At 44.9% G+C, this 13,959-nt stretch overlaps 1 protein-coding gene across 1 annotated transcript in view; it reads right to left on the bottom strand.

The window, feature by feature from the left end:
• The window catches only part of KALRN (kalirin RhoGEF kinase), a 432,237-nt gene extending 418,486 nt beyond the window's left edge, over positions 1-13,751 (bottom strand). The window contains exon 1 of the mRNA XM_066323074.1: positions 13,555-13,751. Coding sequence (XP_066179171.1) covers positions 13,555-13,627 — 73 coding nt within the window. The 5' untranslated portion in view covers positions 13,628-13,751. The remainder of the gene's footprint in view (positions 1-13,554) is intronic.
• Between the last annotated feature and the right edge of the window lie 208 nt (positions 13,752-13,959).

Genomic DNA, 13,959 nt, shown 5'->3' with positions numbered 1-13,959 from the left:
GCAAAAAGGGAGCCAGGAGAGGAGATGTCTCCAGAAGTCATTACTTGCAGCTGCTAACATAGCTGCATGTCAGATTAAAAAAAAAAAAAAACACAAACCCAACAAAAAAACAAACAAAACCAAAACAAAACTTTAGCCCTGCTTGCACTTCTAGTCTGCCCTCCACACTGTCCTATGAGTTTCGAGATTTTCAGTTTAAACTGTGTAAAATCTCTGTCTTGACCATTTGACTTTCATCTACTTTGTGTGCAAACAGAGGTCACTGCATATTTCAGGAGCAGGACAAGAGGAAAAGGAGTGATAGACTCCCCCCAGAGCGCACTCTCATTCAGTACAACCAGTTGGAGGCCCATTTGGATTGGACACATCTAGAAAACGGAGCTAGGGCATGGGTTTGCTACTTCTTGTCTTGAGGGACACAAAACTGAAAACAGGACTTTAGATGCCTCATCAGTGTGAAGTACAGGGCATTAATCACTTCCCTGGTCCTGCTGGCCATGCTATTTCTGACACAAGCCAGGATGCTACTGACCTGGGCTACCTGGGCACACTGCCAGCTCATGGCAGCCCTCACAGTGCTGTGCTTTGCAGAAGTAGCTAGAAAGGTGTTGATAACACACCAGTGTTTTGGCTACGGCTGAGCAGCACTCACAGCACCAACACTGACTGTCTCTCTCACATTCTCTCCCTCACCAGCAGGCTTGAGAAGGGACATAGCCAGGACAGGACCCAAAGGGATATTCCATACTGTATCATGTCTGCTCAGCAATAAAAGCTAAGAGAAAGGAGGAAGAAAGGGGGTCATTTGTTATTTACATCTCTTGTCTTCTGGAGCTATCATTATGCACACTGAAGCCCTGCTTCCCGGGAATTGGCTGTATGTTGCCTGCTCAAGGGAAGTAGACATTAAAACATTTGGTTTTCCTTTGCTTCCACATCCAACTTTTGCTTTTTCTTTATCAAGCTACCTTTATCTTGATCCATGAGGGGTTTTTTCCATCTTATTTTCTTCCCCCTGGCCCGAAGAGGAGAGTGACAGAGTGGTTCAATGGGCACCAGCCAAGGTCAACCCACCAGAGGCATTTAGAGGGGGAAGAGAGCTCCCCTATGAATCTCTACAGGCCTCAAACTGGTGATCACTGCCTGTGCTATACCTCCCACAGCTTCTGTCTCTAAAGATAATTTCCAAAGAGGAAACTTTCCTTTGTCTATATATTCCTGAAGGAAGATGCACCGTGACTTTCTGTTGGTCAGTGTGAAAACTACTGTTCGGAGCAGCACCTAATCAGAAATCTCTGCAGTTGTCTCCTTCACATGTTACACAGAGAACATTGCTGGGCAAACATAGGTGAGATGTGCAATCAATCAGTGCTCCTCAGAAGGCCACGGGTATTTATCCTGCCCTGGACAATGCCACATTACACAAACATTTGGAATAGCAACACACAGGTTCTACATTTGCTAGATATAATCCAAGAGGAAAATGTACAAGGAGAAATGTACAAGAAAAGGAAATTATATACTGTGGTTATAGCTCTATTAAACTCTGTAGAACCAGTCAGGAGGTACCTTCCCATGCCCCAAGTAACTAACATGCTCATGGGAGATATCTCCAGCACAAACTCTATGATAGAGTGGGTGACTCTGCAGCAAAAAGGAATCTGGCACTTGTAAACAACCACAAAGGATAAGAGCTGTAAATGGCTCCTGACAGCACTCTGTTCATGGAGAGATTTCTGTGAAATATGGAATATATTAGCAAACCTGGGCTAGAAAGCAAAGCCTTCCTAGGTAGGTGGAACATTTTAATAGCATGTAATTAAAATTATCTTACATTTACTATTTAATAGATGTAACTTTCACAGCAGCACACTCATTACCAAAAAGACACAGGGACCTCACCAAACAGTGAGCAGAATAGACCCAGAGCCCAAATGCCTTCTTTTCTCAGCATTCGGGTACCGCCGTGTTGAGCAAAATCATGTGGATGTCTTAACACATTAAACTGGAAATATCCTTACTGTGCTACCAGTCTTCTTTGGCCCTATCCCCACACAAGTCTGTCGGCTAAACACAGGCCAAAATGTCTGCCTGTGTCAATTACTGTAGCTCCTCTGCTGTCACTGGCACTGGGCCATTTCTTATGCCAGCCGTGGCTCTGACCTACGGATATTTAAAAATAGTGCCATAGTGCCAAGTGTCATAAAAATCTGAGGATCATTTGACTTCTTGGTGTGGACACAGGCAAAGTGTGTTAACCTCATTTCCAGGACTAAGGCCAAGAAGTACAACCTGTCTGCAGGTCACCTGCATCCACACACAGGAACCCAGACCAAGTGGTTCAAGAAGAGATGAGAGTTTGCAAATCTTTCTGATTTCACCTGTCACTTCAGCATGAACTTTTGAAAATCCTACAATAAAAAGGGATTGGTGCGCTTTTCCTGGCCTGTGCCCTGCCAACAGAAAGTGAGGCCATTCAATGCTTTGTCAGGGTTTGCTCCACCATCAGTACATGAGTTTCCCATGTACATGGGCACTTAGTCCATGCAGTCTCAAGAAAACCACTTACTACAGCTTTGTGCCTGATTTTCCCCTTTCGGCAGAGGAGACTTCCCTATTTTACACAAAGATTGCAAAACTCAACACAGTGTTCTGAAATGCCGTATTAATTCTGTGTATTCTTTCTAATTATGTTATCTCCATTACCACTGCACACCAAGAGGAGCTGAGGATGGCTGAGCCAAGCAAGGAAAATATTGTTCGCTCTGCTGTATGCCAAGTCCTTCTTGATTTTGGAGGTGGATGCTGTAGAAACTTGCCCTTTGTCTACCTGAGAAAGAACCTACCAGTCATTGGGTTTGAACTATTGCAAATGAGCATAAGGCCCCCAGGCTGAAACATCATGATGGAGCTGAAGCTGGAAGAAATACTGAAATCAACCCAAATCACAGCAACCAGGTCTAAGCTGCCAGCAACACCTTACTGCACAGCTCAATGACAAAGACAATCAGCTTTAAAAAAAAAGAAAAAAGTCTTTTTCTATCGTAAGGACTTACATGCTGGGAAGTGTCATTTTTACAAACTCCCATTACCACATGGATCAGTTTCAATTCACTTAAGCTCATTCCATCAATAGGGTTTCCCCTCCAATTTTAGCATCAGGTGTTCTAAACCAAGACATACTTGGAAACTTTCATGTGGCTCAAATAGCTCAAGACAGCCTCATTAGGGATTTGATAAATAACTTGAAGCAGCAGACACATTACAGACTAGCAGGAATCTGTAGCTGACCTATTTAACAGTCCAGCTAACTTTTGAGCAGGGCTGAGTTGAATAGGAGCAAACTGTTAACAGGAGATTCGCACACCTTAGATCTAAGTTCTTCAAGCTCACAAGATCATTACCATATACCCGGTAGGCCTGACTTTCTCCTTCGGACTAAATTTATCTGAATGCTTCAGACTGACTCAATTAGCATCACTCCTGAACTCTGCCTCAGCACAGAGCAGAGCAGGAAAGTTAAATTGCTGTGAACAGAGTGGCAGTCAGATCCAAGGAGGTCGGCTCTCCATGACATATTTCTGTGAACAAGAGGCATTAAACATGAAGCAGAACACGTAAGGATTTTGGCTGTGTCTTCACGTCATATGGAAATGCCTTCTCTTCACAGCATCAAAGCAAGGCAGGCATCTGGTTCACCACTATAAAAGAGTGCAGTGTGATAATAAGTCTTCAATGGTGAGGGACATGAGAAGAGAAAACCTTGCTATTTTTCCTGTGCTTTGTCATAGTTCTTATGGCCTCCTTACCCGTCTGAGCATGGAACACGCACAGGCTTTGCCTGTTCCTTCCTTTCACTATGCACCCAGGCAATCTAGCCATTTTTTTCTCTAGTGTGCAAGAAAACCAACCTTTGGCTTTCTATCCCAAAAGCTACAACTCCCATCAAACCTCTTATTGTATCATTCCTGTGATTTCCTCTGGCTTCTGACCTTCCCCACACTGAAATCATCTGCTTCCCTTCCATGGAGGATGCAGGCTGTGATCCCTTTCTCAGCCAAGTGCCCTCCAGTTCTGAAGTGCTCTGTTAAGTAACTCTATGGCATTCTTCCATGCTTTCCATACAGTTTTCTCATTTCTTCCCTATCTTCCTGCTTGTACCTTATTCTCAGCCAGTTCTTCTGCTCTGCACCCAGTCCTTGACTCAGTAATTCATCAGACTTGTCCTTCAGACGTGTTAAAAAACAAAAGCAAAACATCAATCTTTGGTTAAATGAAATCACAGTCTACTTGACAGCTACTATCATAAGCACTCAATGGCAAGGATCGTCTTTTTGTTCAGTGTTCATGTAGGATCTGCTTCAGAAGGAATTAATCAGTGACTGAGATAGAAATACAAATAATAAACCCTGGTAGAAAACCATCATAGTATTATGACAACATTATAGGTCCTACAGGAGGACAGCCCAACTGGAAGTTTTATTGCATTCACTCACAAACTTTTGAATATTCTCAGGCACCTACAGCTTCAAAAGCTGTGCAGACTGACAGGTACAGCACTTGAATGGCCTGCTGAAAACCAAAGGCAACTCACTTGAAGTTTTCATCTGGATTCTCCACTAAACTTGTCCCATGGGAAAAGACAGTAGTAAACAGTGAAAGAGAAACACAGTCCAGATATTTCCACAGAAAGTAAATCTGCTTCCACAGAGAACTGCATATTTCTTGCTAGCTATTATTTTAAACCTCTTACAGATTTATTTTTACTACAATTTAAATGTATCTGTTATATGCCATAACATTATTATTATGAGAGACACTAAAATAGCAAAGTATTCTAGGCACTTGATACCATTTTCCAGAACAGGGAATTACAGCCAGCAATGATTTGACTGCTGCTCACTGCAGCAGCCACCAATGCTTGTGACCCCCCCTTTCAGCCTTGCTTCCTAGAACTCCTCTGTGGAGTTACTCCCGAAGTTGTGGTGTGCCGCCTTCTGTAGTTTAGCTGGTTGGAGAGAGGGAGGGGGGCAGCAAGAGGAAAAAAGGAACTAAAATCAATTCAATTTATTAGGATGAATTTCTGCTGCCAAGCCGTGGATGCAGCTTTGGGCTCACAGCCCACAGCTTGAAGCTGCTGAAGCCATCAGCTAAGCCGACACACCTCCTACCAAAACTACCTGGGATACTTCAGAATCAGAGAACAGTTTGGATTGAAAGGCCCTTTAAAGTTCATATAGTCCAGTACCCCTGCCACAGGTAGAGACATTTTCCACTGCCTCAGATTACTCAGAGTCCCATCCAAACTTCCAGGGATGGAGCATCCCCAACTTCCGCAGGCAAACGGTTCAAGGGTTTATCTTCCTCATCATAAAAAGTTTCTTCCTTATCTCTAGTCCACATCTACCCTCTTTTACTTTAAAAATGGTGCTTTCTGTCTTACTGCAACCGATCTTTTTCTGAGCATTCTCTTCTCCAGCTCTCTCAGTCTTTCCTCATAGAATAGGTGTCCAACTCCTCCTATCATTTTTACAGACCTAATCTTGAGGCCTTTGTTCCATTTCCCACTAAACTGTTTTAAATAAGCCACAGTTTGTTTGCGCACGGGTCTCAGGTTTTGGTTTTAGAGTGTATACCCTAATAAGAACAAGAAAATATATTTAAATAAATAAATTCCATCTTTGATAATCAGCTCAACTTTTCAGTGCTCCAACACTGAGCAACATCTCTTCTTATCAACTCAAGCTACGGCGGATCATAACTTTCCACTCCTGACAAACCCAGCTGGCAAAGCTCTTTGTGTTCAGCTTGGATGCTGTTTGGCACAACACTCTGACATTGACTTACAAGACCGATGAAAAATATGCATTGCTAATTTTCTTAAGTGTCATGCCAGTGCCTTTGGGGGCCATGCATTCACCCACCTTCCCATACAGTAACAGGATTTGTTCCCAGCTAATAAAGCTGACTTCACATCAACCCAGGAAAGACTTTAGTTAGGATGTCCTCCTTCTTCATTACCGAATGATATATTCATGGCAAAGCACTAAAGTTGATGACATCTTTAAAATATATTTTTTTCCGTGGTGTGGGGGATACAAGCCGCTAATCCCTGCAGATCTCCTTTTTCTCCCCCATTGCCCCCGTGGTTTATCATGTCCAATTAGCCATCTGCCATGCCCGCACTGCCATACAAAGGAAGCCCCCTCTCCTGCGCCACAGCCCAGCAGCGGGGCCATTGTCCCTGCTGACAAACAAGAATCAGACACTATTGTTTCCAGCTGACGATGCTGCTCCCAAAGTAGGCTGCCAGTTGCCACTAAAACAGCGGGAGCACCTAGGGTACGCTCCGGGAGTCAGGAACCATGCCAGCAGCACCGATATTACCGGGGAACCTACACAAAGCACTTTTTGAGATACGTAAATACAGAGAGAGGCAGATCTATTTTCTGATTGCAGGTAACAAACCAGCCCTGGCCAACCACCGCCCGTTCTGTGGCAGCTGCACTGGGGCACGCCTGACCTGCTGCCTTCACTGCTTCACCAAGGGCCACAATCCTCGGAAGAGAGGCAACGGCTTGGAGTAAAACGTTTCCTTGTTAAGTTCTTACTATGATTATCATTTTAAAGATAAGGCATGTCTTCTACCAGTTCAGCACAGCTAATTCCACACACCAAAACTACCCTCCCTCCACCCAAAAAAAAGTATTTTAAAAACGTAAAAACTCCACTGTGTCTACACGGGTACTAATTACGTAACAAGGTTAATTTAATTTCTCTCACAAACAACATACATTCACCCTTTTCCCAAGGCCACTTCACTAAAAGAAATGACCAGAGCAGCTGGTCTGCCAGTCACCAAGATGTTAAATTGAAGATCATTTCCTCTTATTATTCTCAGCAAAACATGATGTGACCTTACACTAAAAACTACACTCTGCCTAATTACGGTAGTTTTGTTCCATCAGTGAAACTGAAATGCTGCTTCATATAATTATGGTTACTAAAAAAGGAATTTCACTTTTAGTTCTAAAGGTAATTTGTTGCCTTGAATCGCAACAAATTAGACCTATGTACCTGAATGTTTTCATTTTGTGCAATTTGAAAGAAACAAAAAACACTCCTAGATTTTAGTAAGAAAGCCACACGTTGATAACAGACAAAGAACCCCAATAAACCACAATTTATTTCAGGCACTCATTAATTAAAATGAGCAAACAAAATGAATACTTACATTTAAAAGTAGAGACAGAATTATCTTCTGAGCCCTTGATTAAGTAGCAGAAATAACTTCAACAAATGTTTTAAATGATATTTAACATTCAGCAGTGAATATACATTGTTTCAATACATCACTCTGAATGTTTACTGAATAGTTCAAAATAAAATAAATAAATGAAAAACAACTGAAACTAATGTGAATCCACAGTAATCACATAGGTTAATGGTTTCACAATGACTTATAAACAGAGGAAAGTCTTTGCCCTGGATTCAAATACAAGGATCAATCTGAATCAAATATGAAATGCAACATGAAAACTTAGATATTTTGTTGAAATGTTACTCCTTCCCTGGCACGAAATGCTCTAAATCCCATTTCAACACACTGCAGGCCACATATCACACAGGTGACTGACTTAAACCTAGATTTACGATTGCCATTGCAGTGCCTGGGCCAAGTTCTGTTTTCAGTTACATCTGTGAAAATTCCCAAGCAATTCCTCTGAAGTTCTCTGGATCTGTACAGCAGTAACACAATCCATCCGAGAAGCGAGTAGGAAAGAAATAATTCAAAATATTATGACTTCTTTTTTTTACACTTTAAGGCTCTCCATTCAGACAATCATATTTGACTTCTCTTTTCATATCCAACTCTCTTTTGCAGAATGTGTATTGGAATATTCCCTATTTTTCTTGCCAGGTTCTCTAGGCAAAATTCCCTAAGTGGCAGAGTCCCTTCAGTTCAACACAGGGTGCGTGAGCCATGCAAGGCTGTAAAACGGGAGTTGTTTATCCAAAGAAATATTAAAAGCAGGACACCAGTCCAAATTAAACAAAAGCACAAATACCTCTAAGTCGTTTCATGACTTTAGGTTCCAGCCATAAAAGGCACAGCACTATGGGTTTATAAGCCTAATACTCCATAAGTATTTTCTTTGATGTAACTATGAAGTACTTAAAATACCACTGGGTACTGTATGGTACATGTCACCATGGAGCAATAAAGCTGCTCTACATCCATAATCAGCCTTTCCAGAGACCGTAAGGTCACAGCAGCTGAAACAACAGAATACTTCATTCCCAACCTTCGAGAGGCCCAGAGCACCTGTGCAGCCAGAGGATTCCCTAAAAGGCTCTTAACATGAGGGTGTGCCTGGAAATTACAGCAAAGAAACCCACCAAACCCATCAAAGCGGCTCCCATTTTTAAAACCTCACGTTTCCCCAGCAGGTTATTATTATGAGACTTGATAAAATACAGTATGGGAGGCAGGTGGTAGGAAAGAGTCATAGTTACATTTGCCTGGCCAGGTTGGATACTCACTTGTATCCAAGCCCCTCATCATTCCAAGACTCACGTGGCTGTCTAACTCCACATGTAAAATGGTCTACACGAGCACTAGGAGGGTTCCTCTTTCGTGATGACTTCAGGATTATACTTCTCTTCTTTCAGAGCTTCAACCCCAAAACAAAATGTAGGCAGCAGGTCCCCCCCATGACTTCTGTAGGTGCCATACCAAGCCTTACTACTGTGCCTGTGTGCTTTACTAACGCCTGTGTTTTAAGCTTATGTTCCCTATTGCACCCTGACCTGGAAATCAAGGATTCTGAACTTCAGTACAGATGAGCTCTGAACAGAAGCTGGGTATGAAAAACCCCTTCCTCTGGAAGTAATTATGTTCAAGATTAATTGAATTAATATCAAATAGAATAACTATCTTCCTACTGGTCTATAACACAGTGCAATCTCATCCAGAATAAACACATTGTAAATAACTATCACCTATCATCCCTGTTGCCCTGACGTACTTCTATGTGTGAAGGAAGGAAGCGGTATAGGAAAGAAATGCTCCTCTGAACATTAATCATTCATGTAAATCATTCCCTTCCAGCATCAGATAAAAAGAGATCCTTCTTTTTTGACACAAGACCCCACAATCCAGCAGTTTCTGCCCCATTTCTTAGCAGCATCTGCATGACAAGAGAGGGAAGAGGACCATCATTCCCATTCCCACCAAACCTCTTAAGTCATTTATATGTCCTTTCCCATATCTACATCAAAATTCCTGAACTAGCAGATCTGCCTCCAAATCCTGAGGTGGAGGAGATGGAACAACCACAGGGCAAGAGCCACACAGCCTTCCCCATGCACTGGGGAGGCTTGAGGGGACCTGGGGTCCCACCTGTAGTAAAACAGCAACTCCTCCCCCACACCAACCACATGAAAAAATAAAAAAAAAAAACCACCTACACTAGACAATAAAGAAAGAAAACAACAAAACTCATCTTCCTGACAGGGTCAGAGGTCAAAGCCTCCAGAGACGGGTACAGATTTTGATTAAAAGCATCACCTCAAAGAACACAAGAGCTTTCCCAATGGTAGGACAGACCTGACAGGCTTTTCTGCAAGAGAGCCTCCTTTAACAGCAGCACACATTACCAGACCAGGCCTTATGAATTATAAAGTCTCAAGGTAAGGGAGCCAGGCATCACACAAACACCTCATCCCAGTGACAACTCAATTGAATCAATTTACCTGCTCTAGGAGAACACACTTGAGTCCATCAACCTCGAGGAGCACTTCTCTGCTGACATCATTTTAAGCACATCTTTTGTTCAAACAGCCTGGCCAATGCAAATAACTTTAAAGTTATTTAGCAGAAGAACTGCCAGTCACACACAAATGAAGAACACTAGAAGTATGGCTGGCTGAAAAGCAGAGAGCAAACAGAATAATTCATCGCATCCAAAGGAGATGGAACAACGTCAATTTTCATCTCACAAGAAGTATTGATGACAAAGTCGGCATCTTCATATCACACACAATCAATGTTATAACTAAGTGCCAGAAAAATAAATTAGAAAATAAAACAGTACTTGCTAGTGCACAAGAAATATGATGACTACTTCTGCTAGTAATTGGTAGTTTGCTGAATTGTTGTGTCACTGACCTCTATAAATATTAAAAATTTTGATAAGGAATTTCCTTATGTGTTTCACCCCTGTATCCAAAACACACTGCATGAATTACTGTAGCTTAAGCAGGAAGCTAAAGCTTTATCTCTGTGGCAGTATTCAAGGGATATCTCTTATTTGTACACTTGGAAAGTGACTTACTTTATGTTTGAAACTGTAAGTATTTGCATTCTATTCCACATAATAAAAAAGTTTCAGTACACATTTAATACAGACTATTAAGAGTTCCAGAGAACCTGGTCATATTTTACCTGTCAAAAACCCAGACTTAAGAAACTTGGTAAGGCATACCTAGGCATAGATTCAGGTTTTACTCAAGCAGAAGCAAGAGACATGCAGAAATTGCTGCTACAATTCAGCAGATGGTGTTATCCTAGAAATCAGAGCTGGAGAAGGCAACACTAATTTCTGCCCTTCACGTCCCTCTGCCTGTTAATTTTTATCTCAACTTCATGGGATTGATTGTCTGAAAGAGAATGCCTGAATTTCTTACTGCATATATCAGATGGTGAAAATTAGAACAGTCCCTTTCCTGCCTGACTCCAAGGAGATTTTAAATGACTGCCAGCATCAACTACACAGTTGTTAAATCCTCCCTTTTCTTAGAAGTCATTCCTAGTTCTCATCAGTGTAAGCACCACAATAGACCTGCCTTTTTACTTAATGTTAATTTCTTCAGTTTGCCTGTGCAGGTACAGCTCAGAAAGCCGCTGTCTCAGGTGTCCCCGCTGATAAGGGACGGAGACCTGGAGTGTTTGGGTGCTGCTGGGGGAGCTGCTCTGCGAGCGGCGCCACTCCCAGCATCAGCCTCCTCTGCCGGTACCAGGGAGCAGCCTATCGATCCTCCCGGCTCAGTGCAAAGCCCAGCTGCCTGCTAAAAGCCTCGCAGACGGCTTTAGTTGTTTCCACTCCGTTTTTTTTAACAAATGATGAGTTCATGCTTTTTCATGTGGTAAGTGGGAATTTGGGAAGAGTTTAGGCTGTTTAGTGTAAGCTTGGGTTATCAGAGCAGCTAATCTTTAAACCATATACAGTCATTTTTTATTTGATGTGAGAATGTAAGACAATAGTTATGCTTTACAAATCCAGAACACAAGCCAGGACAAGGTACAGAAGGAGAAAAACCCAGTATCAAGGGAAAAAGAATGCTAAGCCAATGCAGGTCTCTGTAGTCATTACAAATCAGACCCCATCTCACAGTCCTTACTCAGACAGGATCACTGTTGTCAGCCTGAGAGCTGTGGGAGTCAGTTGTGTCCCCAAGCCCCGCATGAGCTGTTCTCTCCACCCCCCATTACACCCAACTTCCCACAGGCACAACAGCAGCGCACAAACCCACAAGTGAAGGGGCCCCAAACGACACAGAGAACCAACGCCGGCATTTCACACCAGTCATACCTGTGCTTGTGCTTTCCCCATTTCTCAGGGATGCTGCCAGCAGACAGCCAACATTAATTACCAGTAGTCTGGGGGATTTTTCCCACATCATCATTTCGGACACAACATGCTATGTAATGATGCAGAAACAAGAATTTTGCCATCTTCTTTTATGAAGCTTAGGGTGAAACAGACAACCATCAGGGATGGCCTATGCACACGTTTCAGTGCAAGGATAGGACCTAGGCACCTCTCCCAAGCCCAGGTTCTTGTGATTTTGTTTCCTTAAGAAGCAGAAGTGTTAGGAGGCTCTATGAAATCTCAGGGCTAAATGTATAATGCAGGTTACAAGTGTATTCACAGATCTACAGGTGAAATTTAAGGTGAAGGAGGAGAGAAGCTTAAGAGAATGTCTAGCCACATGGCTCCCCTGTGCTTTTTTCCTCATTTAGGAACACTTTTTTTATATAAGCTAGACAGATTTGACTCTCTCCAAATTCAATTCTACTAATGTGCTTACATTGAGAAGGCAGTGTCACAGAGAAATGATTCAGCTTTGGGTGAAGAAGGGGAAGAGAGTGACAAGGTAGGGGGGAACCTTAATTAATGTTCCTTTTAAAAGGAAAATTGGTGGGTTGTTTTTCTTTTCTTTTTTCTAACAAACCTGTCATTGTTGAGACTTAGGAAATTATGTTGTAACCAGGTAGGCTATCAACAGGCAAATACCCTATGGCTTAATGACTTGTGGATCATAAGATACATACAGCCAGACCTTATTATAGTTATCCTCAGATCAAAGGGTTTTTCACATAAATGGGGTGCAGTCTACCATAGCATGCTGCAGGCCTTCAGGATTTACTTCTTTAAAGTTTTGGTGATTACATAATCGCTTTTTTGTAACTGGAGCTCAAAGCATTGTGTGTAGCTAATGAGCAGGTAGAAAAAGGGAAACAGCTGAAAAGCAGTCTTGACAAACAGCTGTGGCCGTAAGTGTCAGTCCTAGCCCAAAAGGGTCAATCCCCTTATGAAACAAGTACTTAATCCTTTACAATTTTTAATTAAAAATCTACCAAGAAGATTATAAACTTTCTTAAGATTTTGATGGGGGAGGTAGTGAGGGAAAAGGAGGGTGTGTGTCATGCAGACCACAAGTTGCTTCAGTTGAGATGCTCATCTTGTGCAAAGCCATGTTTCAGAGCAGGGGGCTCCAACACAAACACCACCACACAAACGGGAGATGCAGCGAGGACCCCAGAAAGCACCTATTGCCCACAAAATTTAATTAACCACCTGCTTCATTAGCGTAGGGACGCTCTGCTGTAGTCCAGATACACTTTGGCTGCACTTCAGCATCCTTTGAACCGGGAGAGTAAAACACAGGGCTCCACCCAGCCCTGAGCTACTCAGCGAGCCCGTCTCCGCGGGGTCAGCATCCCCGGCCGGCCGCGGGGTGCGGGCGAGCGCTGCCCAGGGCGCCTCCGCGCCCACTCACTGTCCACCCGAGGGCGGCAGCGGTAGCGCCCGGCGCTTCGCCCGGCTGGAGCGGGGCAGGCAGCCAGTTCCGCTTCCAAAGACCAGCCGGTACCCGGGTGGCCGCCGCCGCCCGGGGCGGGGGCCCGGCGGGGCCCAGCCGGGGCCGGTTCCCGCGGGGGCGACAACGCGGCAGCTCTCCCCGAGCATCCCCGCGGGGCTTTTGTGCCGGCTTGGGGCGGGGGCCTGGCCGGTCCTCTCCCGAGGCGGTGGGAGCGCAGCCCCGCGGTAGCATCCTCCCAGGGGCGGGAGCGGCGCCGGGGACACGGGCGCACCGAGGGGCTGCGGCGGACAAAGCGAGGAGGACGGGCGGGGACCCCCTCCATCCCCTCTTCTCCCCTCCCCGCGGCTCCGCCGCTGGCGGTGCCCGCGCCGCCGCCGCCAGCCCCGCATCCCGCGGCGGAGGCAGGGCCCGGCGCTGCCCCTGGCCCCTTCCCCGCGGTTCCCCTACCTGTTCGGAAGAAAGCATCCACCTCGGAGTCAGGGACAGCGCCTTCCTCCGCCGCCCCTTCGGCGGGATTCATGGCTGGGGGAGAGGCGGCGGCGAGCCCGGCGGCTGGTAATATCCAGTGAGTTAGGGAGGAGGAGAGCCGAGAGAGAGAGAGAGAGAAAGAGGGAGGGAGAACAGGAGGGAGGGAGGGATGGAGGCGCGTTCAGCTGCGAGCCCAAGCGAGCGCCGCTCGGATCATCCCTTCCGCGGTGCCTGCGGGGCGGCTGCCCCGGGGCCGGGCTGCGCTGCCCCCGGGCCGCGCTGGGCGGTGCGGGCCGGGGCGGGGTGCCGGTGCCGAGCCCCGCCGCCGCCGCCGGCCCCCTCCCCTCCACCCGCTATTGTTCCGACCTGCTCCGCTCCGCTCCC

The sequence above is a fragment of the Sylvia atricapilla genome, chromosome 7, assembly GCF_009819655.1.
Source record: "Sylvia atricapilla isolate bSylAtr1 chromosome 7, bSylAtr1.pri, whole genome shotgun sequence".
NCBI lineage: Eukaryota > Metazoa > Chordata > Aves > Passeriformes > Sylviidae > Sylvia > Sylvia atricapilla.
Note: the sequence above shows the minus strand (reverse complement) of the source record. Positions and strands in the feature narration are given on the sequence as shown.